The 26,277-nt window shown below is 41.6% G+C and overlaps 1 protein-coding gene across 6 annotated transcripts in view; it reads right to left on the minus strand.

Moving 5' to 3' along the window:
* Positions 1-26,277, minus strand: part of CCDC91 (coiled-coil domain containing 91) — a 193,662-nt gene that overhangs the window by 40,603 nt on the left and 126,782 nt on the right. For all 6 annotated transcript variants that reach the window (XM_053255620.1, XM_053255617.1, XM_053255622.1 and 3 more), the window contains 3 exons: positions 23,890-23,958; positions 21,796-21,972; positions 9,579-9,692 (listed from right to left, as the gene is read on the minus strand). In XM_053255620.1, coding sequence (XP_053111595.1) covers positions 9,579-9,692; positions 21,796-21,972; positions 23,890-23,958 — 360 coding nt within the window. The remainder of the gene's footprint in view (positions 1-9,578; positions 9,693-21,795; positions 21,973-23,889; positions 23,959-26,277) is intronic.

Genomic DNA, 26,277 nt, shown 5'->3' on the forward strand with positions numbered 1-26,277 from the left:
TTCCTTATGAGGCAAGGCTACATCAGCTGGGGCTATTTAGTCTGGAAAAGAGGTGACTACAGAGAGACATGGTAGAGGTTTTGTTATGACGTCTGTGGGATGCACGTCAGCTACCATCCTCCATGACTATGTTTTAGCTTAATCAGCTTCAAACGGTGCAGACCCATGAACAGCAATAAAAATACCTTAAGAGCTCTGCGTGACAGGCAATCACAATATGGACACACTGGAATGAGAAAGAAAGAGGATTGAGAAGTGACCAAGAGTTTCTTTATTGAGTAATGGGGTGCAGGAAATGAAAAAGAGGTTGGTTAGGCACGTTACCAAGTAGCTTGGCTAGGAAGGGAAATAGAGGATATGGATGTACATGAACCGAAAATCATGCACAGGTTCAGTGCCAAACCAGTTTGGGTGAGGGCCAAACCGGTTTGGTGCTCCGAGGCATCACTGGTAGGGCAAGCAGCGAGTGGCACCTTTAAAAGGGAGTACGGCAGGTCCTTATCTGCTCTCCGTGACTCCATGAAGCTTGGTGCTTCAACGGTGCTTCCCCAACAGCCTGTATGCGGGGGGCAGCAACACACACATGGCAATGCATGGATACCATTGTGTGGTCAGAGAGTCAAGTATCTCTCATGCTAAAGTTGTGCAACAAAAGATACAAGGGAGAAGAAAAATTACAGGAGTACAAAGGCTCTTTCTTGGGAGTGCTGAAAGAATTAGAAGAGCAAAGGATAAGTTTACACGAACCAGCCAAAATTGGGCTCTTTCTAAATACTTTGCCTAAACATTACGAAAGTATTATTAACTTCCTGAAAATAAAGGAGATTGTGACTTTAAATTTTATACAAGAATGTTTGTTGGAGTTTGATCTCAGATAAACGGTACAAACAATTCAAAATAATGCTCATAAACTTACTAAAGGCAGGCAATGTTTTGTGTGCGGACTTTGAAACTGGGATAATTCCAAATGAAAACTGCATTTGGTCACTTATTTTAAATTACTGGCATGAATTAATTTACAACCCTTATTGTCTGGCCTCCCTCACTTTAATGGATAGCTTCTTCTCTGGATGGGAAAATGTGGTGGATAAGCAACTTCGGTGTTATGGTCTCCCACTTTTAGATTTGGCCCATATAGGCCTTTTTAAGGCCAAATAATTAATTCTCCAGCGTCTTTGGGATATTGTGCTTCAAAGGGACAGAGCACTTAAACACTGAATGATTGTAGGAAATTCTATACAAATCTTATCTCTGGCTGATTTATATAATCTTACTCTCCCTAAGTTCCACCATGCCTTTATTCTGGCCCATTTAAATATATTACCTTGGGCTGTTTGGGAGGAAATATTTTGCCATTCACTGTATTCCCAATGGCTCTGACCCTGCCATTCAGGCATGATTGAGTCAGTGGAGCATGTAAAGGATGTGTAAAGGTGTAAAGTGTGTAAAGGATTCAGATAAAACAGAAGGGAACAGAGCAGAACCACATAAAGAGCAGACAGAAGGCTGTGCCAGCTGGTTAAAGAGTCCAAAGCAAGATAGCATACACCAGGTAAGAGATTCAGCGTATAAGTGCTTATATGCCAATACCAGAAGCCTCTGAGTCGAGAGGGGTGAGCTGGAGTGTTTGGTTGTTTACACAGAAATAGATATAGTGGGCATAAGAGAAACATTGTGGAACAGTGAGAACCAGTGCGACACTGTTATCCCTGGATATATACTCTATTGAAAGGACAGGGAGGGGCGCCTTGGAGGTAGAGTAGCACTGTATGTTAAGAAGGGTTAGAATCTAACCAAGTCGAAAACCTAGGTGGACTGGAGTCCTCCACAGAAACCCTGTGGGTGACAATACAAGGCCTGAAAGGAAATGTGCTACTGGGGACATGCTATTGCCCTCCGGATCAAAACGCTGACAGTGACTGGGAGTTGCATTAGGAAATTAGGGAGGCTTCAAAGAGAGGCAGGGCAGTAATAATGGGTGACTTCAATTACCCACACATAGACTGGGTAAATTCACAGTCAGGTAATGACAGAGAGGTCAAATTTCTAAATACGATGAATGACTGTGCCCTAGAACAGTTGGTCTTGGAACCAACCAGAGAGGAGGTGACCTTGGACTTAATCCTGAGTAGCACCCACGACCTGGTGCATGATGTCAGTGTCATCGACCCTTTAGGGAACAGTGACCATAGTGCGATCAAATTCAGCATACATGTGGGGAGAGAATCACCAAAGGAGTCTAACACAGACACTTTGAATTTCAGAAGAGGAAACTTCTCCAAAATGAGGAGTATGGTGAAAAGAAAGCTGAAAGGGAAAATCAGGAGAGTCACTTCGCTCCAGAGTGCATGGAGTTTACTCAAAACCACAATACTAGAAGCCCAGTCAGATTTTACACTCAAAAGGAGAAAAGGTACCATTAAGTCCAGGAGGGTACCAGCATGGCTAACAGGTAACGTCACGGAAACCATAAAAGGGAAGAAGACTTCCTTCCAAAATTGGAAGGCCTGCTCAAATGAGGAGAACAGAAAGCAACACAAACTCTGGCAAAAGAAATGCACGGTGAAAATAAGGGAAGCAAAAAGAGAGTTTGAGGAAGATTTAGCTAAAAGCATCAAAGGGAATAACAAAATTTTATTTAAATATTATTATTTCTTGTTTACACAGTCAGACAGGTGTTGTGACTGGTTTGTTTTATCCAGACATCGAGTCCTTCCCAAGGACCTGGGATGCCAGAATTTTATTGTCAATTGTTATAGATATCATCGCAGAATATAGGCTGTTCCCAGTAAAGCTGCTTTTTGTAATTGGCTGATGGTGATTTCTGTGACCCCTATGGGGTTGAGGTGCTCTTCAAGGTCTTTGGGAACTGCACCCAGGGCGCCAATTACCACTGGGATTATTTTGGTCTTTTTCTGCCACAGCCTTTCCATTTCAATTTGTAGATCTTTGTATTTGGTGATTTTTTCTATTTCTTTTTCTTCTATTCTGCTATCCCCTGGTATTGCTATGTCGATTATTTTCACTTGTTTTTCTTTCTTCTCGACTACAGTGATATCTGGTGTATTGTGTGGCAGATGTTTGTCTGTTTGTAGTCGGAAGTCCCATAATATTTTTACATCTTCATTTTTGACCACTTTTTCAATTTGATGGTCCCACCAATGTTTGGCTACAGGTAGCTTGTATTTTTTGCAGATGTTCCAGTGTATCATCCCTGCTACTTTGTCATGCCTTTGTTTGTAGTCAGTCTGTGCGATCTTTTCACAACAGCTGATTAGGTGGTCCACGGTTTCATCTGCTTCTTTACAAAGGCGGCACTTGCTGTTTGTGCTTGACTTTTTGACTTTTGCTCTTATTGCATTTGTTCTTAGTGCCTGTTCTTGTGCAGCCAGTATTAAACCCTCTGTTTCTTTCTTCAAGTAGCCATTCTTAAGCCATTGCCAGGTCTTGGTGATGTCTGATTTTCCACTTATATTGTGCAAATATTGACCATGCAGGGGCTTATTTTTCCATTTTTCTGCTCAGTTCTTGACTTGTTCTTTCTTGTAGGCCTGCTCTGTTTCATTGGTGTTGAATAGTTTCTCGTTCTTGACCATTTGAAGTGCACCTTCTTCACTGTCCATTATATATTCTTCAAGGCCTCTTTTCTCCTCCTCTACCGTTTGATGGACTTGCAGCATTCCTCTTCCACCTGAGCTGCGAGGGAGGTATAGCCTATCGACATCACTGCGGGGGTGCAGAGCATGATTGATGGTCATGATTTTCCTGGTCTTACGATATAGCGTCTCTAGCTCTGCCTGGGTCCAGTCTATTATTCCTGCACTGTATCTGATAACAGATATAGCCCAGGTGTTTATAGCTTGTATGGTGTTCCCGCCATTGAGTTTGGACTTGAGGATTTTTCTAACTCTCCTGATGTATTCACTTCCAATTTTTCTTTTAACTTCAGTGTGTGCAATGTTATCAGCCTGGAGAATGCCCAAGTATTTGTAAGGTTCTTTCTCTTCCAGGCTCTTGATCTTGCTTCCATTGGGCAGTTCTATTCCTTCTGTTTTTGTTATTCTCCCTCTGTTCATTATTAATGCAGCACACTTGTCTAGTCCAAACTCCATTGCTATATCGCGCCTGAATATACGGACAGTGTTTAGCAGTGATTCGATTTCTGACTGGGACTTTCCATACAACTTCAGATCGTCCATGTACAGCAGATGGTTGATTTGACTTGATGTTTTAGATGTTTGGTATCCGAGGCCTGTTTTGTTTAGTATTTGTGAAAGTGGAGTCATGGCGATTACAAACAACATCATCATCATCATCATCATCATCATCATTATTATTATTAGCAGCATTTAATATACCACCCACTCCAAAGACCCCGAGCGGTTTACAATGACATGTAAATAAGGTAACATTAAAAATTACAATTAAAAATTACATTAAAAACTGCAAACTAAAATAGATAATGGAAAGGAAATAGAGTAAACTACAGGGCAAATGCCTGGTGGAAAAGAAAGATCTTCAGTAAGGATTTAAAGACCAGTAAAGAGGGGGCTAGATGAATCTGAAGGGGAAGAGAATTCCAAAGAAGTGGGGCATCAACTGAAAAAGCCCTTTCGCGGGTCCTAGAACTCGAAACCTCTCAAAAATCAGCGACCGACAAAAGGGCCATCTGAAATGATCTAACAGGACGGGATGTAACTGGATGGGAGAGGCAGTTCTCTAGGTAAACAGGTGCAATGCCCCGCAAAGCTTTGAAGGTAAGAACCAGGACTTTGAATTGAATTCGGAAGCAAATGCGTAACCAGTGCAGCGACTGCAGGAGAGATGCAGGAAACCTGCTAAGGTGGCGGTTGGACCATTGGATAATGAGGGAGTGAAAGGGATTATTAAGGAGTATATGGAGGTTGCAGAGAAGCTAAATGAGTTATTTGTGTCTCTCTTCACGGCAGAGGATACTGAGCATACACCTGTTCCTGAACCAGGCTTTTTGGGGATGGAGGCTAAAGAACTGAGTCCAATAGAAGTGACAAGAGGTGATGTTCTAAACTGTCTGGAAAAACTGAAAAATAGCAAATCGCCAGGTCTGGAAGGCATCTATTCAAGAGTCCTCAAAGAACTCAAATGTGAAACTGCCGACCTCCTTGCTAAATTATATAACTTATCCCTGCAATCAGGCTCTGTATCGGAGGACTGGAAAGTAGCAAATGTAACACCGATGTTCAATAAGGGATCCAGGGGCGATCCGGGAAACTACAAATTTAACATCCATTCTTAACAACAACTTAACATCCGTTCCAGGCAAATGGCTGGAAAGCATCCTCAAGGATAAAATTGTAAAGCACATAGAAGAACAGGCCCTGCTGGGGAGAACCAGCATGGCGTCTGCAAAGTTCACAAACCTTTTGGAGTTCTTTGAGTGTCAAAAAGTGTGTGGATAAAGATCATCTAATTGACATAGCATACCTGGACTTCCAAAAAGCTTTTGACAAAGTTCCTCATCAAAGACTCCTGAAAAAACTTATCAGTCATGGGATAAGGGGACAAGTACATGTGTGGATTGCTAACTGGTTGCAGCCCAGGCTGCAAGGGAGCAACAGCAGGAGAGAGGGCATGCCCTCAGCTCTTGCCTGTGGATGCTGGACTAGATAGGCTTGGGCCTGATCTAGCAGGGCTGTTCTTATGTGGGTATCCAGAAAGCTGAGCATAGGTAAAGACAGCATCAACCCCAGGGGCGTATCTAGGGTAGGGCAGGCAGGGCACGTGCCCCGGGCGCCACTTGAAGCGGGCGCCATTTTGTAAAATTAAAAAAAAAATTTAAAAGCTGCCGAAAACAAAATGGCCACCGCACATGGTCAAATAGCCTCTGTGAGGCCCTAGGTCATGCCAGGCCTTGCAGAGGCCATTTGAGCATGCACGGTGGCCATTTTGTTTTCAGTGGCCATTTTTTTAAAAAAAGATTATTTTTAAAAATGGCCACCGCACATGTTCAACTGGTCCCTGCGAGGCCCTAGAGGCCAGCGGGGGGAAGGGGAACCTTTGCAGACACCCCCCCAACAGCCTTTAGGAAGCCCCCTGAAGAGGCTATAGGTAAAATATATATGTATGTGTGTGTGTGCGCGTATATATATATATATATATATATATATATATATATATATATATATATGACACTGTACACATATTCAGATTGACACTATGTACAGAGAATCAGGGCTTGTGAATACTGAAGCTTATGAGCTAGAATTGTATTCATTTGCTCTTACTTTGCTTCTTGTGATAAGTGAGTTAAGTGATGTCTTAATAATATGGCTATTAATGGTGAGTTTGTCTTTGAATCAGTGTGAAATCCTTAGTATTAACGCCCACTGGGAGTTTCTTGCTCTCTTTCTCTCATTTTAACTGTCTTTCTGAAAGACTAGAATATATTCCAAGCAGTGACACAGTTTACTCTGCATATCCTTTAATTATTTTCCAGAGTATCTGGGAAAAGTCCAATTCTCCATTTAATTTTAAAACTTATGTAATAGTGATGCTACAATGCATAGTAGAGAATTAGACAGGCACTTCTGTGTAGTTTTCCAAGTACACCTCCACATAGTATTTGGGTATTTCATGAGGTCCAGCATACTGAAATTTGTAGTTTTCCAGCCCTTTTTGGTCTGGCTACGTCCACTGCTAAATAGTTTTTGAAATATTAAAAGATTAACGAGCTTGACTTGTATTTTTCAGCTGATATTATGGTAAAGTTATCTGAAAGATGGGTGTCATGTGTTTGGACAGGGGGCGCAATTTCAGTGTTTGCCCTAGGCGCTATTTTCCCTAGATACGCCTCTGATCAACCCAGAAGGGAGCAAAAGTCAAGACAGGTTTCTTTATTGGAGAAAGAAATTTACAAGACAAAGACGTCATTCACACAAGCAAAAACTATGTTCTAATCCTGTTTGGGAGAATTTTTGCTCCCAATTTTTGATTGTGTGGAAGCAAGTTAAGAGGAAAACCTGGGTAGAAGTGACTGTGTGGAAGCAAAGTAGGAGGAAAAACTACTCAGGTTTTCCTCCTACCTTGCTTCCACACAATCACATCTACCCAGATTTTCCTCTTACCTTGCTTCCACACAACTGAACATTGGGAGCACGCACATCTCCCAAACCCAGGTAGAACAGTTTTTGCTTGTGTGAATGACCTCAAAAGCAGCAGTTGGCTTTTTCCCGGAGGGCCTAGACAGAGGTCCCAACTACAGGATGCCAGTCCTGCAGAATAGCACTGAATGTCAGCAAGGCTTCTAGTGCAAGAAGAAGACAGTGTGCCTTGAACTACTGGTTGCCAGAGTTAGCTAACTAGGGTACAATGAAATATTCCAGGGAGCTGGAGAAGCAGTTGTAATTATCCCATGAAAGAGAACAGGATTGAACACATAATAAGTGAGTGATCTCTCTGAAGCTCCAGTACGGGAAAGGGGGTTTCTCTAGAGCAGCACACAGGAAAAGGGGGTTTCTCTGGAGCAGTGCATTGGGCACAAAAAGCAAGATTCCTTTATAGTATACATTTGGCTTTGAAGAGATGGCTGGGTGTAACTCAATCTCAGCAGCTATCCTTAAATGTTCTAAACAAATTATTTGATGAGTCTGAGGATATCGAGACCCCATGTTCCTATTAAGGCATCCCAAAAGACAAAGGGGCATGTGCAGCTATCTTCCAGCACGGTGCTTCGTGGTAATGGGGCCATAATTCCCAATAATGACTTATCAGAATTGCTTCTGGGGTTCTTATCAAGAAGAGCTTAAAGTGCCTGAACTACTCTTGGCATTAACAATCTACAAGGTTGATGCGGGGGGGAAACCAGTCTGTCCTATGTTTTATCTAAAGTTTCTAGACTTTTGTTCAGCTAGAACATCCTGCAGGCAACTACAGTAAGATGGTTTCTTCCTGGCCCTTTTACAATTCTATTGCTATTTAAGGTGTCAGGCATACACCTAGATCAGAATGACTAATGGTATTCCCTTCCAACTGAGAGTCGGAGTCTGGGCAAAATAAAGGATGCCAAGAGTAAGAGAATTATGAGGATATAGGAGTGTCACCAAGCTAGATAACACCTCCCCATCCTGGATCAAATTACTTGCTCCTTCTGTACCTGTGATTAAGTATTGTCAGCACCAAAGCTGATCACTGTTATGTTTAACCAGGGTTTAATTAGAGTTCAAAATTCCCTAAAAAGGGGAAACACATGTTCCTGAGGCTTGTGTCCAGAGTTAAGGAGGAGTCAGCATTATGTGTGCACTGCTTCCACACCGTTGAAGTTAATTTCCAAGTTCTATACCAATGAAGAATCCATCTAAAACTGCTCTTTGGCTGGACAGCAGAAGGAGCTTTGAAGGGTTGGGTTTAAAAAAAAAAAATTACTGTACTTTTCATAATGTTCCCAAAGCATGGCTCCTTATTTTTTGGCCACCAGAAACATAACAGTTCAACGCAGATGAGTTTTAATCTTACTTCCACAGATTACAAAATATTGTAATTGGCAGATTAATTTTCTGAACACACTGATGTATATTTATTTATTTATTTATTATATTTGTATTACGCCCCAAAGCTCTGCCTCTGGGAGGTTAACAACAACATAAAACAAATTAAAACAGAAATGAAAAACTTTAAAAGATTGAATGGTGAATGGTACGCTGGAAATTAATGAAGTGCCATTTGCCAACATGCTGAGAAGAGGCTAAGTAGTTACATAATTAAAGAGATGGTTACAAACATAATAGATAGTATACTAGTTGGAACTATTGCGCTTTTTATAGAAGGCAGAAGATCCTCATTGTCTGGTTACATTTGTTGAAACTTGACAATTATGGTATACTAATATAGATGGACAGCAATATTTACAGGGGTTCCATTCCCCGTTGCAGCAGCAGATCTGGAAACTGTGAATATTAAGGCATTGGGGCTATTGGATAGTGGGAGTTAGGTTCCCAGTCGGCTGAAAATCAGCCGATTTTCGGGGGCAAACGTGTGTGTGTGGGAGCTCCTTACCCTGCTTTGCTGCTCCCGAGTTGTGCTGTGTCACAGAATTCCCCTCAAATTGAAAAATTGCCAATTTCCTTAAAAACAAACAAAACATAAACGGAACCACTCTGTGGCTCCAGCGAACAAAATGGTGGCCAGAAATGACCTCCATGGTCATTTCCAGCCACCCCAACCCATGGATATGCGAGGTCATGTTTTTTCTCTTTCCTCCCTGCATATGCCGAGGTTGGGTATCTTTTACCCAACCGTGGACATGCGAATCCGCTGATACCGAAGTCATAGATAATGAGGTTCTCCTGTATGATATTTCACGTTTCCATTAACAACCTTTTACTTACTTGATTGATCAACAACATATGGCAAGTATTCACAGTATGCTCTCTGATGCTGGAATAGCTATGCAAATAGATAATTCACCAAAGTTAACTAAACATTAATTATAATTAACATTATATATTATTAATATATTAACATTATATGACTTGATTGAGACCTGCAAATAATAATTTATTTCTTGCCCACTGGGGCAACTATGGTAGAGAATAGGTACTTACTCTTTTTTGCTCTTTGATATATTCCATCAACTCTTCTCTTGCTTGCTTCACAGCTTCTTCTATAGCCTTTTCACTTTTCTTTTGCTCTTCCATTATTGCTGCTTGTATAATTGCCTAATATAACAAATAAGAATAGCTAGTGCGTAAACCACTATTTCAAGAGCAGAAAGAACACATATATATTGCTTCCTCCTCAGAAATACTCGCCTCACTAGAGAGTTACTTTTCATTCTCTATAATCAACAGTATCTGTACACCTCTCCCTACACTATGTAAAATTTAAACAAATACATGTAGGATAATTATTGTTCAAAGTAGGGATGTGCATGGTCCGGAGCAGTCCGGACCGGCACCGAAGGGGGGCCTTTCTTTAAGGGCGGGGAGGGCTTGCTTACCCCTCCCGCCTCTTTGCCCCCGCCAGAGGCCGTATTTCACAGAGTAATGGGGGCGCTGGAAACCAGCCGCCCCCGCCGCCCCCCCCCCCGCCGCGAGCAGATTAAGGCAAAAGCTACCGCTACCACTGCCGCCGTTGCCCGCCCTCACTCCCTCCCAGCCGCCCGCCCGCCCGAGTCCTCACCCGATGCTGTTTTAAACAAAGAGAGGAGCTAGCGAATAGAGCTCCTCTCGCTTCAAAGTCCTGGACGCTACTGAGGCTTTGCGCGCGCGCATGCACGCGCCGCAAAGGACACCGATTGCTGGAGGCCCGGTCTACCCGGCCTTTTCCCGGCGGGTAGACCGGGCCTCCGGCAATCGGTGTTCTTTGCGGCGCGTGCATGCGCGCGCGCAAAGCCTCAGTAGCGTCCAGGACTTTGAAGCGAGAGGAGCTCTATTCGCTAGCTCCTCTCTTTGTTTAAAACAGCATCGGGTGAGGACTCGGACAGGCGGGCGGGTGGCTGGGAGGGAGGGAGGGCTGGCGGGCGATGGCGGCAGTGGTAGCGGTAGCTTTTGCCTTAATCTGCTAGCGGTGGGGGGGCGGCTGGTTTCCAGCGCCCCCATTACTCTGTGAAATACGGGCGCTGGAGGGGGCAAAGAGGTGGGAGGGGTAAGTAAGCCCTCCCCGCCTTTAAAGAAAGGCCCCCCACCCGGACCCGAACCAGCCAGGTCCGAACCGGTCCGGCAGTTCGGAGGCCTTTAGAATGGCCTCCGGACCGGTTCGGACACACCCCTAGTTCAAAGATTTAACAATCCATCAAAACTCTACTTGAGAATGAAGTTATGGGGAAAATATTCTTTAAATATAGTAAAGGTAAAGTGTGCCATCAAGTGGATTTTGACTCCTGGCACCCACAGGGCCCTGTGGTTTTCTTTGGTAGAATACAGGAGGGGTTTACCATTGCCTCCTCTTGTGTAGTATGAGATGATGCCTTTCAGCATCTTCCTATATCGTTGCTGCCCGATATAGGACCAGTGGGGATTTGAACTGGCAACCTTCTGCTTGTTAGTCAAGAATTTTTCCTCTGAACCACTTAAGGTGGCTTTAAATATATTACGGGCTTATATATATATATATATATATATATATATATATATATATATATATATATATATATATAATATGTATGTGTGTGTGTGTGTGTGTGTGTGTGTGTGTGTGTGTATGTGTATATATATATAATATAAAATATATTTTTTACAAATACTGAACCTTGATCAGAAAGTTCCACTTAGGACTCAATGAACTGAATACACTAAGCAGGTATTTTTTATGACTGCAGTAAGTATTCATTACTATGTTTTCATCTTTACATACGCTCACTCTCCTATTCCAAAATGGTAAGTGAGTTGTTTGTAAATGCATTCTTGGGAATTTTAGAAAACACAATTTTCTTTTATGGGAAATATGAAAAAGAGATGATGATGATTTACATTTTATATCCCACTCTTCCTCCAAGGAGCCCAGAGCGGTGTACTACATACTTAGGTTTCTCCTCACAGCAACCCTGTGAAGTAGGTTAGGCTGAGAGAGAAGTGACTGGCCCAGAGTCACCCAGCTAGTATCATGACTGAATGGGGATTTGAACTTGGTCTCCCCAGTCCTAGTCCAGCACTCTAACCACTACACCACGCTGGCTCTCTTTCCTAACAAATACTCTTTTAAATAAAGAAAGTAGGAATCTAAATAATCCCAGTTATTCCAGGAATCCTGTTTTTCACAACGTACAGTAAATACGTTGTTGTCAAACCATTTAAACGAAACAAAAGGCCTAATGCCAAGTCACCTGTGGGTTATATAGGCCACAACTGGGCTAAAATCTCTTTTGAAAAATAAACAAATAGCGTTATTTTGAAACACATAGCTATTACCTCATTACTGGTTTGTGTGTTGCTTTAGAGTCACATTAGAAATAAGAGGTTTGATGCACTAGCAAGATCCACAATTAACCATAATGGTTAGTAATTTAAGAATGTAACAAAAGGTATATATTGCCTATTTTTTCCTGATGTAAAGAGCAAATAAATTTTTCTCCAATTACTTTTTGCATTTTCTGCAGAGCCTTGTCCTAAACTGAACTGTACGGTCACTGGCATTACTTCATTTGCACACTGCACTGGGAATCCTCAAAAAGAATCAGGTTCCAAATATTACCAGGATATAAGACTAAATTATAGTCCATGTAAGTTAACAAAGAGACACAAGAAACAATTTTCAGGAATGACTGCACCTATCTGCATGACCTGAGAGATCTTTAAAAAGATTCCTGAAATCAGAAGTGCTTGAAACAGAGTTAAGTTGATACTGCGTTACACTAAGGCAGTTCACTAGGGATTTGCATAAAATGGATTTTGAGTTTTGTTTCGAGCTCGAAACGCAGATGATCAAAACATTCTGAGTTTGTTCCGTCCAAACAGCTGGCTTTGATGTAACAAACCCGAAATGTTTCGAGTATTCCAGCAATAGGGAACAATGGGGAACTCAAAACATCCAATTGTTTCCAATGTGTAGCTCCTAAGGACACCAAAGTGGGTTGTGTGGTAACGCATGATGGGTGCCACCTACCACCCAACCCACAAAAGAAATGGGCAAGTGGGGAATTTTTAACAAATGTTTATCCTTTCCCCCAAACCCCCATAGAATCCTATAGAATACTTGGGGGAAAGGTTGATTGTTTAAAAAATGGGTGGTGGGTAACACCCATCATGCCCTACTATCAAGCCCACTTTGGTGTCCCTCCCAATGCAGAACACACACTTCAAATAGAGTTCAAAAACGGCCAAAAGAGAATCACTAACCCAGAATCCACTGCCAGCCACAGCCACTGCAGTAACATCACTGATACAAATTGCTCTCTCACACACAATCTGACTCCTCATGTTACTTCCTAGCATTACAACAGCTGCCACAGCAGCACCCTTAGCAGCAAACATAGCCATAAGCTCAACTACAACAACTTCAGCCACATTTTGACTGAGTACACCTTACAATGTAAATTGTGAGTGAATGACAAGTTAGTCTCAACTCAGGGCAAGGCATTGAGCTCATCACAGCAATCACCAAGAAATATTACAGACACAGAGAGAGCGAGAGCTGCCACTGTCCATTTCTCACCCAAACACTATCTCACAAACAAAACAAAACCACAACTCAAGGAAGGAAGGCACCCAGGTTCTGCCTTTGTCAATCTAAGATCCAGCAAAACCAGATAGTATAGCAGCAATCAGAACATAAGAAAAGCCCTGCTGGATCAGGCCCATGGCCTATCTAGTCCAGCATCCAGTTTCTCACAGTAGCCCACCAGATGCCTCTGGGAAGCCCACAGGGTAAGAGCTGAGGGCATGCCCTCTCTCCTACTGCCACTCCCCTGCAACTGGTATTTAGAGGCATCTTGTCTCTGAGGATGGAGGTGCCCTATAGCCCTCAGACTAGCAGCCATTGATAGACCTGTCCTCCATGAATAGCACAGCATATTATACACGGTGCTGACAAAAGAAAACCAAAAAATCAAACCTTCCTTGATTCTTTCCTCATCCTCTGATGTATCCTCTACAAGAAACAATAAGGGCTCTCTCTGCCTCTCAGTCCCTTTGAATACATTTTGAAATTTCCTCCAAAAGTGTTCCCTCCTCATTCCCCCTAGCCAATGGGGGTGCAGTTGCCCATGATAACACTTGATCTGTATGATAACAAGCTAACCAAGAAGCAAGGAGATTGCAAGCCAATCAGAAGCCAGTGACAGAGCACCAATCTGCAAGGGGGAAACAGGCCTCCCAAATTGCGCTTGGAATGTTTCAATGTTCTGATCAAAATGGGGTTGTTCTGTTCCGAGCTAAGATCAGGCCCTTTATTTGAAGGGCATTCTGTTTCAAGCACAAAAAAACTCTAAATGGCCCATTTCGAGTCAGAATTTTCTGACCACAGAACGTTCTGTACATCCCTACAGTTCACATGATCACTAAGAGGGTAGACCAAGTGTCCTACCCAGCTTGGGGAGCAGTGTGAGCTCCTGATTTCTTATTGTCTATTAGTAAAGAACTAGGTAGGAAGAGGGGGGAGTGATCATCTGTGAGAAAGGAGTTGAGTAGGCTGGCTTTTCCTCCTACTTCATTAAAGTACTGGGTAGGATGCCGCTGTCCTACCAGCACGTCTCACAGATGATCACGTGCCATTCTACCTAGCTGTTTGCTAACAAACGATCAGAAACCAGGAGGGTGCACAGCTCCCAAAGCTGGGTAGGATGCCTGTCCTACCCTCTTAGTAATACTGTGAACTGTCTTACTGAGAAGCAGGCAGCATTCCAAGGCTTTATAGAACAAAGCCTGATTTGATTCCTTGATAAGATCAGGAGGCAGCAAGTTATCTCAAAAATACAATCACCAGTTATCATTTATGGGGGACAGGGGACTAATTACTTAATTATGATTGCAGCCAGTACACCCTCAACTGATCAGAAAACCTGACTGGACCACTGGATAATGAGGGAGTAAAAGGGATTATTAAGGAGGATATGAAGGCTGCAGAGAAGCTAAATGAGTTCTTTGCATCTGTCTTCATGGCAGAGGATACTGAGCATATACCTGTTCCTGAAAAAGGCTTTTCAGGGATGGAGGCTAAAGAACTGATTCAGATAGCAGTGACAAGAGATGATGTTCTCAACTGTCTGGAAAAACTGAAAATTAGCACATTGCCAGGGTTGGATGGCATCTATTCAAGAGTCCTCAAAGAACTCAAATGTGAAACTGCCGACCTCCTTGCTAAAATATATAACTTATCCCTGCAACCAGGCTCTGTACCAGAGGACTGGAAAGTAGCAAATGTTACACCGATTTTCAAAAAGGGATCCAGGGGCGATCTGGGAAATTACAGGCCGGTTAGCTTAATGTCCGTTCCAGGCAAACTGATGGGAAGCATCCTCAAGGATAAAATTGTAAAGCACATAGAAGAACAGGCCCTGCTGGAAGTGAACCAGCATGGCTTCTGAAAAGGTAAATCTTGCCTCATGATCATGAACCCTTTGGATTTCTTTGAGAGTGTCAACAAGTGTGTGGATAAAGGTGATCCAGTTGACATAGTATACCTAGACTTCCAAAAAGCTTTCAACAAAGGTCCTCATCAAAGACTCCTGAGAAAACTTATCAGTCATGGGATAAGGGGACAAGTACATGTGTGGATTGCTAACTGGTTGAAGGACAGGAAACAGAGGGTAGGGATAAATGGAGTGTTTTCACAATGGAGGGAGGTAAGAAGTGAGGTCTCCCAGGGATCTCTATTGGGACTGGTGCTATTTAATTTATTCATAAATGATCTAGAAGTAGGGATACGCAGCGAGGTGGCCAAATTTGCAGATGATACCAAACTCTTTCAGGTAGTGAAATCCAAAACGGACTGTGAGGGGCTCCAAAAGGATCTCTCCAAACTGGGCGAGTGGGTGACAAAATGGCAAATGTGCTTCAATTTTGGCAAGTTAAAGTGATGCACATTGGGACGAAAAATGCCAACTTTAAATATACGTTGATGGGATCTGAGCTGTCGGTGATTGACCAGGAGAGGGATCTTGGGGTTGTGGTGAAGAAGGCCGATTCCATGCTAGGTATCATTAGGAAGGGGATTGAAAATAAAACTGCTAATATTATAATGCCCTTATACAAAACTATGGTGCGGCCACATCTGGAGTATTGTGTACAATTATCGTCAACACATCTAAAATAGGACATTGTAGAACTGGAAAAGGTGCAGAAGAGGGCAACCAAGATGACCAGGGGCTTAGAGCACCTTATGAGGCAAGGCTACAACACCTAGGGCTATTTAGTTTAGAAAAAAAGACAACTGTGGGGAGACATGATAGAGGTCTATAAAATTATGCATGGACTGGAGAAAGTGGATAGAGAGAAATTCTTCTCCCTCTCACATAACACTAGAACCAGGGGTCATCCCATGAAATTGATTGCTGGGAAATTTAGGAGCAGCAAATGGAAGCATTTTTTCACACAACGCATAATCAACTTATGGAATTCTCTGCCACAAGATGTGGTGACAGCCAACAACCTGGATGGCTTTAAGAGGAGTTTGGATAACTTCATGGAGGAGGTCTATCAACGGCTACTAGTCGGAGGGCTATAGGCCACCTCTAGCCTCAAAGGCAGGACGCCTCTGAGTGCCAGTTGCAGGGGAGTAACAGCAAGAGAGAGGGCATGCCCTCAACTCCCGGCTGTGGCTTCCAGCGGCATCTGGTAGGCTGCTGTGTGTAACTGGATGCTGGACTAGATGGACTTTGGGCATGATCCAGCAGGGCTGTTCTTATATTCTTATCAGGCTGTGTGAAAAAGCATTTTTAAATGGCTATTGGCTTATCATAAATAACCAATGTAGTGGCAGATCTCTTCTTTTATTTATTTATATTTTATTTTTATACCATCTAGCCCATATGGCTCTAGGCGGTTCACATAAATAACATTTACTGCTAGTAAAGAAATACATTTCCTTCCATACAGTCACTTTTGGAGATGCGACTACTACAAAATACTGACATATGCCCCCATGGCTCCCTAAGAATGGGAGCACTGAGAAAAGTGTGTTGTGACCCTTTTCTGTCCACTTATAATTCACATCTCAAATTGTCTTAGGTACAACATGTGTGCTGTAGAAGGCCATTTGTGTGGACCACACTGCCATTTGCACAATTTAAGGCAGAAGACAGTCTCTGCACCACAAACAGAGGACATCAACAAAGAACAGTATATCCTTTTATGGCTGATCTCCATTCTGTATCTTCCAATTATCACTAGATATCAAAAAAAGTTACTGTCTGGTAGCCAGTTTGCCATGCCTTGCAAAAGCCACAATCAGATTTGCTATTCTTCCTGCCACTGCCTTCTGCCAGCATTCTAATGTACACAAATTACTTGTGAGAGCTAAAATAAAGCCACCATTATCAATCCTGGATCACATCACTGTGAATCCAGCTGTATCATTTGTCACTTTAAGGACACATCTGCCTTCCAAAGCAAAACTGGTCAACAACCCTAACCCCTTATGGACTCGATACGTTTTGAGTGAGAGAGGGGTGGTGGTGTTTGATTCCATCAGCTTAGAATTCTATCACCCTCAGCATTCTTTAAACTGTCACCTTGACTCCCAGTCAGTGACAGCAGCCTTCATTCACATCTGCCCCACCCCAGCTGCCCCTCCCTCTCTCTGCACCAATTTTCAGGCTGGTCATTTGCTGAGTTGAGAATCCCCAACCCAATGAATGACCAGGCCACACTGCTCTAGTGAAAGTCAGGCGGGTGGGGGAGGCCGGGGCAAGGTGGGATGGGTGTGAAAGAGGCAGCTCCCCCCACAGCCCACTGGCACTGGTTGGCACTGCTTGCAGTGTTCATTTAAATCAGAACTGTGTGTTACCGAGGAAGGCAGAATCCAAAATGTGTAACATTTTTTAAAGATATGTTTTATTAATCATGAACGTATATACATCACACACACACATCCCTGGGGTTCCAAGCATATTTACTTCTAGTAAGTCCCACTGGACGTAATACAGTTGCAAATTCACTCACTTCCCATTGTTCAAAAGGAAATCTCCCCCATCTTTCTTCTATACCACAGAATTATGCAGTACACCTTTCCTTCTTCCATATTATACCAAAAGCTTTAATATAAAAAAGAGCCCCTGGTGGCGCAGTGGTAAAACTGCCGCCCTGTAACCAGAAGGTTACAAGTTTGATCCTGACCAGGAGCTCAGGGTTGACTCAGCCTTCCATCCTTCCGAGGTCAGTAAAATGAGTACCCAGAATGTTGGGGGGCAATATGCTAAATCATTGTAAACCGCTTAGAGAGCTCCGGCTATAGAGCGGTATATAAATGTAAGTGCTATTGCTATTGCTATTGAATATAATTTATTTTAGTGGCTTTTATACTAAATAGGTGGGATATAACATGTATATATAAACAAACAGAAATGGACTATAGTAGTTGAATGTGCATTTTTTATCCTTTTCAGATGGTGGCATACAAATGGTCTGCATTAAAAATTTAAAGTTGAAGGAAGAATTCTCAAAGGATATATTCTGACAGCTACTATATATGAATTGGCCTTTGCATTAAAAGGGCCATGTCAAATGTAAGCAAGATGCTAAAGATAGAACAAAAACAGTGGAATATTGCCAGCACAGTATGCAACATCCATACCAATGACATTTCAGCATGTGGTACAAAGATCATGAAGCCGCTGAGGAAACGCAAGAGTACTCCTGTAATCAGAACTCTACTTATTTTAGGAAGTTGTGCTTCTTTCACCCATATTACATTCCAAACAACTAAGAAGCTATGCAAAGACTTTCCTTTGACTAAAATAGATCTCTTTTATAATTTGTACTTATCCACCTGGATAACATATGTCTGAAATGGAAATCCCAGCATACCCTGCACAAAGGAAACAAACAGTCTTTTGGACTAACTTTTACCATACATCTGCTACAGATACTGCTCTAGAAAATATTCAGCATTCCCCTGGTGATCTAATATCATTTATCTCTGTCATATTTATGTCTCCTCGAGGAACAATAATTCCAATTTATTAAGTTACTTGGCAAACAAAATAACAGACACCACTAGCCACTGAAGCCGGAAGTTTCATTAAATAAGACAGCTGATATGTATACCTTGGGGATGCTATATGTAATAATGGCCTAGCACCCCAATGCTAAACACACTGAAGCGGGGAATCAGATTGGTTTTGATGCCGCTCTCTTCCAAGTCAGCATGCTTAGCTTTAGTCACGGAATACTGATTGTAATGTATTAAATGTTTTAGGCACCAAAAGAAGCAAATAACTAGCTCATTAATTTTTTGTGCGATCACGTAATTATCAGGCCTAATTTGCACTGAAATAGTAAACCTGAAATGGTAAACCTGTACTACAGTCTACAGGTGGGAGTTCACATATCTTAATGTTCCTCCATACAAAAAGAAAAAAGCCCCTTAAACATAATCCCCCCCCCCTTATATCAGCAAGATGAATAAGCTAGAACCCTTCTTGCCAAGCTAGTTGTCTGAAAGCAGGGGCTCTGTTTCTGCATAATCATGTAGTAGGTAGGTCTCTGCAAGATTTTTCACTTGGACTTGCAGTCTGCAGTGACACAGTCCAAATTACCTCTATATGAGCTAGGCTTCAGATACCAAGGAGTAGGATTTCATTGGACTAGATTTTATAATTCACTCAAGGTGGAACCAAACATGTCCTTTTTGCGAGGACAGCCTCGCTGGGTGCTCCAGGCCAGTCAGTAACTGCATACCTGCACAGTGCAGTTCCAGATACTCCCTTGTGTCTACTACTACCTTGTGAAGTCCACCACTAAAGGCTTGGGGCTTCTTATCTCAAGGTCTCTGATCAATGGTGGCAGCTCTCTTACAAGCTACTGCCACAGGTGGGACAACAGCCTGCAAATGGAATTTCTCCATTGATCTTGGAGTCTGGAAGACAGCCTTGGATAACCTCCAAGAGAAGATGCCACTCCTTACTCTCCAGAAAAACAACCTTGTTCCCTATATTTCTGACACACAAAAACTTAATTCAATAAAATTAGGCTAGACAGTCTGGCAGAGAGTATGGCTTATCTCAAACAAGCTGTCTCTTGTGAAATAATAAAAACAGAATTAATCAAAAGAGTACATCTCAAGCTTTAAATACATAATATTTGGAACGTATATACAATGCAAATTTCATTTACATGTTTTGGATTTAGACAAGATTCAAAATTCTGGAAATAATAGTTTATCATCTGAAAAAAGTTACAATCACAATGCTGAGAACTAAGACACATTTATGGAATGAGTTTAGAGTTTGTTTTAATGAGCATTTCAGTGTACAAAATAATTCTGGCCATAATTTCTCTCATAGCAAATCAGGAAGAAGTACTATACCAGTATATACATTAGATATTTATTTAGATGGCTTTTTTCATATTAGTGTTCCACTGTAATATTCCTTTCTGTTTACAGAAAAGGAATCTGAGTAATTTTATGGATTTATACAAAGGTACAAATGTGTAGTTAGATCAGCACTCTGGTCATTGCCAAGTCAGAAGGCTACAGGAATTGATGGAATAGCTACAGAATTATGGCAGGCAACGGAAGAAGAATCAGTCAAGGCTCCAACCAAACTATGCCAGCAAATTTGGAGAATGACACAGTGGCCAACAGATTGGAAGAGGCCAGTCCACATACCCATACCAAAGAAAGGAGACTTAATGGATTGCGCAAACCATTGCACAATATCCTTAATTTCACATGCTAGCAAAATAATGCTTAGGATCATCCGACGCAGATTAGAGCCCTACATGGAAAGGGAAATGCCAGATGTTCAAGCTGGTTTCAGAAAAGGCTGAGGAACAAGAGACAACATTGCTGATGCATGCTGGATAATTGAGAAAGCCAAAGAATACCAAAAAGACGTCAATATGTGCTTTATTGACTACAGAAAAGCCTTTGATTGTGTCAAACATGTCAGGCTGTAGAATATCCTTAGGAAAATGGGTGTCCCAGAACACCTCATTGTTCTCAGAGAAACCTATACACAGGACAGGAAGCAACAGGCCAGGCGGAACATGGTGAAACAGACTGGTTCCAGATCGGCAAAGGAGTAAGACAAGGCTGCATACTTTCTCCTTATTTATTCAACTTATATGCTGAACATATACTGAGAGAAGCTGGATTGGAAGAAGATGAGTGTGGTTTTAAAGTTGGAGGAAGAAACATCAATAACCTGCGCTACTCTGATGACAACACTCTGATAGCTGAGAATGCGGATCTGCAAGCTCTAGGAATGAAAGTCAAGGAGCACAGACAACAACTAAATGTAAAGAAGACTAAACTAATGACAACAGGTACAGAAACCAGCCTCAGAATTGACAATGAAGTGGTGGATAGCTTCTGCCTTTTAGGATCGATCAACAGTAAAGGATCCAGCAATCAAGAAATATGCCGCAGACTAGCACTTGGTAGGGTTGCAATGAAGGCCTTGGAAAGGATATTTAGATGCTTTGATGTGTCTACACCTACAAAGATTAGAATTGTTTGGACAATGGTTTTTCCCATGACACTCTATGGATGCGAAAGCTGGACTTTGAAGAAGCAAGATAGAAAAAGCATTTATGCTTTTGAACTTTGGTGCTGGAGAAGACTTTTGAGGATACCATGGACAGCCAGGAAAGAAAAACAAACAAATGGATCATAGAACAAATCAATCCAGAATTTTCACTCCAGGCACAAATGACCAAGCTCAAACTATCATACTTCGGACACATTATGAGAAGATCTAGCTCCCTTGAGAAGTTCACAATGCTGGGGAAAGTTGAAGGAAAGAGAAGAGGACGACCAGAAGCAAGGTGGATGGACTCGATTACGATAGCAATGGATGCATCACTGTGAAACCTTAAAGGTCAAGTTGAAGACTGATCATCCTGGAGAGAATCTATCCATGTGGTTGCTAAGAGTCAACACCGACTTGACAACACTCAATCAATCAATCAATCAATCAAATCAATCAATCACAAATGTGCACAAATATTTTACCACTGATGTGAAAAGTTAAGGACCAGTTTTTCTAAGATTACAACAGAAGGAACACAGACAATCTAAGATTTAACACAGAAAAAAGTTGAATTATGTTTCCTTTTATAGGATGCATTGATTGCCAATCACTCAATAAGAATTTTAACAAGGGCAAAACAATGGATGCAATATAAAATGAGCATGGTAAGTGGGAAGGTAGAACAAGCTAACCTGACTGTTTTGTCTTTGCTCTTGTATTGCATCCTGAATTGCTTGAGCAACCTTTTCACGATCTTTGTTTTGTTCTGCTTGCCATACTTCCTTTTCTACTGCATGAAGCTTTTCCATGTTTTCTCGTTCTGCTTTTACAGCTGTTAAAATGGCAGCCTGCATGTTTTCTTTTTCAACCTGTAAAGCAAACAAGTTAAACTGAAAGCAGAAATTTCAGAAACAATAGGAAAAGACAGTGGAACATATGCCCAAGAGAGGCTTTTGATGCCTTCCTCCTGGGGCTTTGCTCTGCTAAGGAGAGAGTTAGGAACCAGTGTCACAGGCAATTGCCAGCCTTGGTGAGGAGGACCTGCTCCACAGAAACTGTGTAATATCAAGCTGCTTCGAAAGCTATTTCTGGCGTTGGCAGTGGGGGGGATATTTTGCCAAGGCATACCACAGGGGGCAGATTGCCGTCACCCCCTTCCCACCTCCACCAATTCTGTGAAGGCACAGCAAGGGGTTGACCTTGTTGCCCAGGTTGTATGGAATGGATTTGGCATGATATGGTATGCTGTGATGCCTTGCTGGATAGCAATGAGAGTGCAGTCCAGAGGCAGAAGTCAGAAGAGGCTTTTCTATTGGTTGTATGGGGTAGTTTGGATTTCTTGTAGTTGTTGTAACCCCCCCACCCCCCCACACACACTCACTCTATCTATATATATATGGGTGAAGAAGTCATTATCCCCTCCCCCTCATTTATAGTGAAGTTTGGATATTCTATTGTTTCTTATGAGAAGAGAGTTGTGTGCCCAAGTGAGATGGGAGGTTCTCCAAGGAACCCTGGAGGCCAGTGTGACTTGGCAGTGGGAACATTATCAAAGGGAATGGGAATAAGATGGATTGTTGTGTGTGTTATTTTCCTGAAGCTCTTCTTATTGATTTCACTTCTATTGATTTATTGCTGTATATAAATCATTGCATTTTTGTCTTTAATAGAATTATTAGCTATTTTTATTGGCTTTGAATAATTAAGCTTATCAATTGAACTCTTAGTGCTTATGAAATAAGATATTATGCATTTTGAAATGGATTTTTTTAAAAAATTACTGGATTGTTATTTGAAATGGATGGTGTTTTTGTTTGGAACAGTTATTGAATTGTTTTTTATGACTCTAACAGGTTTACTGTATTCTTGATATTGCTTAGATATAAATTTATTTTTAGAATTGTTTCTTATTCTGGTGTTTGTTTTTGTCTTGTTATATTGATATTTTGTATTTTTCTTCTTCAATACTTTGAGTTTCATAAGTGGAATACAAATAAGAAAATTAAAATAAATGAACAGTTAAATCATTTAAGACACAAATCCATGAAGGTTCTCCATATGTAAGTATGTCACCTATTAATGCCAGCTAAGATTACCTGATGAATAAATGGAAAAAATATGGGTTTGTTTTTCAGTGCTCCTTTTTCCTGATTTCATGATTGTAGAATGCAGTATTTTCAAATTTTGTGTTTCTTCTGCTGTTAACATTTTTATCTATTAATGATTTTAAGATTGCATATAGTGATTTTTAAATTATTGTTAATTACCTTGAGTATAGGGTTTTTTCCTGTAGAAAAGTGACCAACAAATTCAACAGGTGACATCCAGACTAACATAGCAGATGTGCAGCTTTCTAGTCTAAAGCATCACGTGTGATCACACACAAGTGCGGGGGGGGGGGGGCTTTTGCCAATCTCTCTCTGAAGCGTTCTATGCCACCTGAAAATATGTATCTCTGAGGGTCTCCCAGCCCACAGACACATAGTTTTTGGTGGCACAGAGTGCTTCAGAGGGAAGGGGAGATTGGCGAAAATTGCCCATCCCTCCTGTGCCGATTTTGTCTGGAACAAAGCATGTGGGCTTCATTAGTCTGGTTGTCAGCCAATAAATAATAATAAAACAACTAAAACTGGCTGGTTTTTCAACAGCAAATTCAGTACTTTTCCGATATACTTTAAAATGTCTCTTCTTTCAAATCACTTTGTTCTTGCATCAAAAGAGCAAAAGCAACAATATTCAATATAGCCATATGAAACAGTTTCAAAAATTTCAGCACATTGTGGTACCTTTGCAGCAGCTGCCAAGGCCTCCTTATTGCTTTCCCTTTCATTCGCCATATATTTTTCCAGCATTTCCTGTAAATACAATATTTAGTAAAACATATTAAAGAATGGAGAAATAGATTTCAAAGCTCTTTGTTTGTTATTCTAAAGCCCCTTTCTCTAGAATAGTTGCACTTTTCTTCTTAAGGTCTCTCTCTCTCTCTCTCTCTCTCTCTCTCTCTCATGACATATCACAGTGGCTGATATCCAGACAAGTGTTGTGCAGGTACAACTGTGCTGACATCCAGGGCAATGCTGTGCCATAATGTGAAGTCATTATAGGGCGGTGCTGCACCTTAATCCTAATACTGTAAGAGAAATCTCTGGAATTGCCTTGAATAAAACCATAAAACCATGACCAAATTATGACATTCTGACATGAGCCTAGCATACCTAGAAGTTGAGCCAGAGTCATCCAGTTTGCTTGGATGCATTACAGGTCCTGAGTGATCAACAGTCAGGCCTTCAATTGCCCTTCCTTTGATAGGAAAACTTCTTCCCTCTGAGTGCTGAGCTCCCCAATGGGCTTCTGTTTTGATTGAAAGTGAGAATGCTCTTTTCCAGCTGCCCACTAATGTGTAGCTTTGGAAATAGGTCACTGATGTCTTTGCATCCATAGATCTCTGATGGAGACTGAGAAACCAAATCAGTAAGTCATCAAGAAAAGGAAACATTGATATCTGCTGTAGGTGAAGGGCAGTAACCAAGGCTACCAGGATCTTTGTGAACACTCTTGGGACCAATGGGAGTCTAAATAAAAGAGCTAGATACTGCAGGTGTTGATCAGCATATGCAATATGTAGGAAATTTCTGAGGGAGATTGGGATGTGGAAATAGACTGTGGATAAATCAACAGACACTACAAAGTCTGGAGAATTTATTGCTACCAGTATGGAGCAAACTGTTTCCATCCTAAAGTGTCTTTTCTCATATGACAAATCAGTTATTTCAGGTCTAGGATAGGTTAGATATCTCAATTTTATTTTGGAATGATTAAAAAAACCTGACCATACGCCAGGCTGAAATTGATTCAGATGGACCAGACTCAATTGCCCAATGTTTAGAATATGTACACTAGTACAGAGTCAGATTTTATATGGCAGGATTCATGACCTTCAGAAATGATGCAAATCTGTTTGTTCATGGGGATTCTGCTTAATTTCAGAGGATGTCCCAGTGAAATGCTCTTCGAAATGACATGTCATGTCTATAGATTTCACCCCCTAGCAGATCTAAGGATGGGAGCCCGTGCTACTTTGGGATGTTTTGGTGGGAAAATAAACATTCCATCCTCATTAGTTTTACCCTCCTATATGGGGGAGGAGATGCAGGGATAGGAGAGTGCTTTTTGATTTTGTGCTTTTTGATATTCACATGAGTTCAAATAGCTATTAGATAAACTGTTGGATGACACTATGTTTCTTTTTATGTACTCTCCTTCACAGTGGGGATATAAGATGCTCATACCTGTACTCAGCCACACTGTACACCGAGTCTTCACAATCAGGTAGTGAACTCACATAAGGGAATCAAGTCCAGCCAAATACCTCAACAAGATCAGAAAATACCATCCCTAGGAAAGTGTTCATTATGGTCCTAGTAGATTTGGATGCTGTAATTGTTGCAGTCAGAGCCTTAGTTCTGCTCAAAATCGCACATGAATGTCATGTGATTTTGCACTGGCGATTGCCTTAGATGGTCAGTTGAACAATGCAGAAGCTGGGCTGCTATGGTAACTGGTGTTCTGATTTCAGCTCTTAAGTTACACTATAGTAAGTCTGCTTGTACAGTACTAGTTGGAAACAGGCCTCAGTTACAGTATTATGCCACATTCTCTCTTTCTCTCTCATTCTGAAAAAAGAAACAGGGCAGCAGAAGTTGCACAAGCTCTCTGGTACCATGAGATAATGGGCAGGATGAGGTCGCTAGTAATAGATGAAGGCCAAGGCTCCAAAGGGATAGTACCATATCATCATCCCACTATATGCCATAATGTCCTAAGAAGAACTTATCTAAACTGAAATACTTTCTTTTTCATAGCTCCTGTTGCTGGGGGAAGGCCTGGGGGATGGCAACTAGAGTATCTCTAATCATCTTAGTGATACCATTCCACCATGAATGGTCTAAAGACTGCAGGCCTCATATGTAAAAAGTACCTTAAATTCCTGTGATCATTCCAACATGGATTCTTCCATTTTTAATTTCTAACATTTTTATTTATTTTATTTTTTCATTTGATTTCTATACCGCCCTTCCAAAAATGGCTCAGGGTGGTTTACACAGAGAAATAATATATAAATAAGATGGATCCCTGTCCCCAAAGGGCTAGAAACATAAGATAGACACCAGCAA

Source organism: Hemicordylus capensis, chromosome 5 (assembly GCF_027244095.1).
Source record: "Hemicordylus capensis ecotype Gifberg chromosome 5, rHemCap1.1.pri, whole genome shotgun sequence".
Lineage (NCBI taxonomy): Eukaryota > Metazoa > Chordata > Lepidosauria > Squamata > Cordylidae > Hemicordylus > Hemicordylus capensis.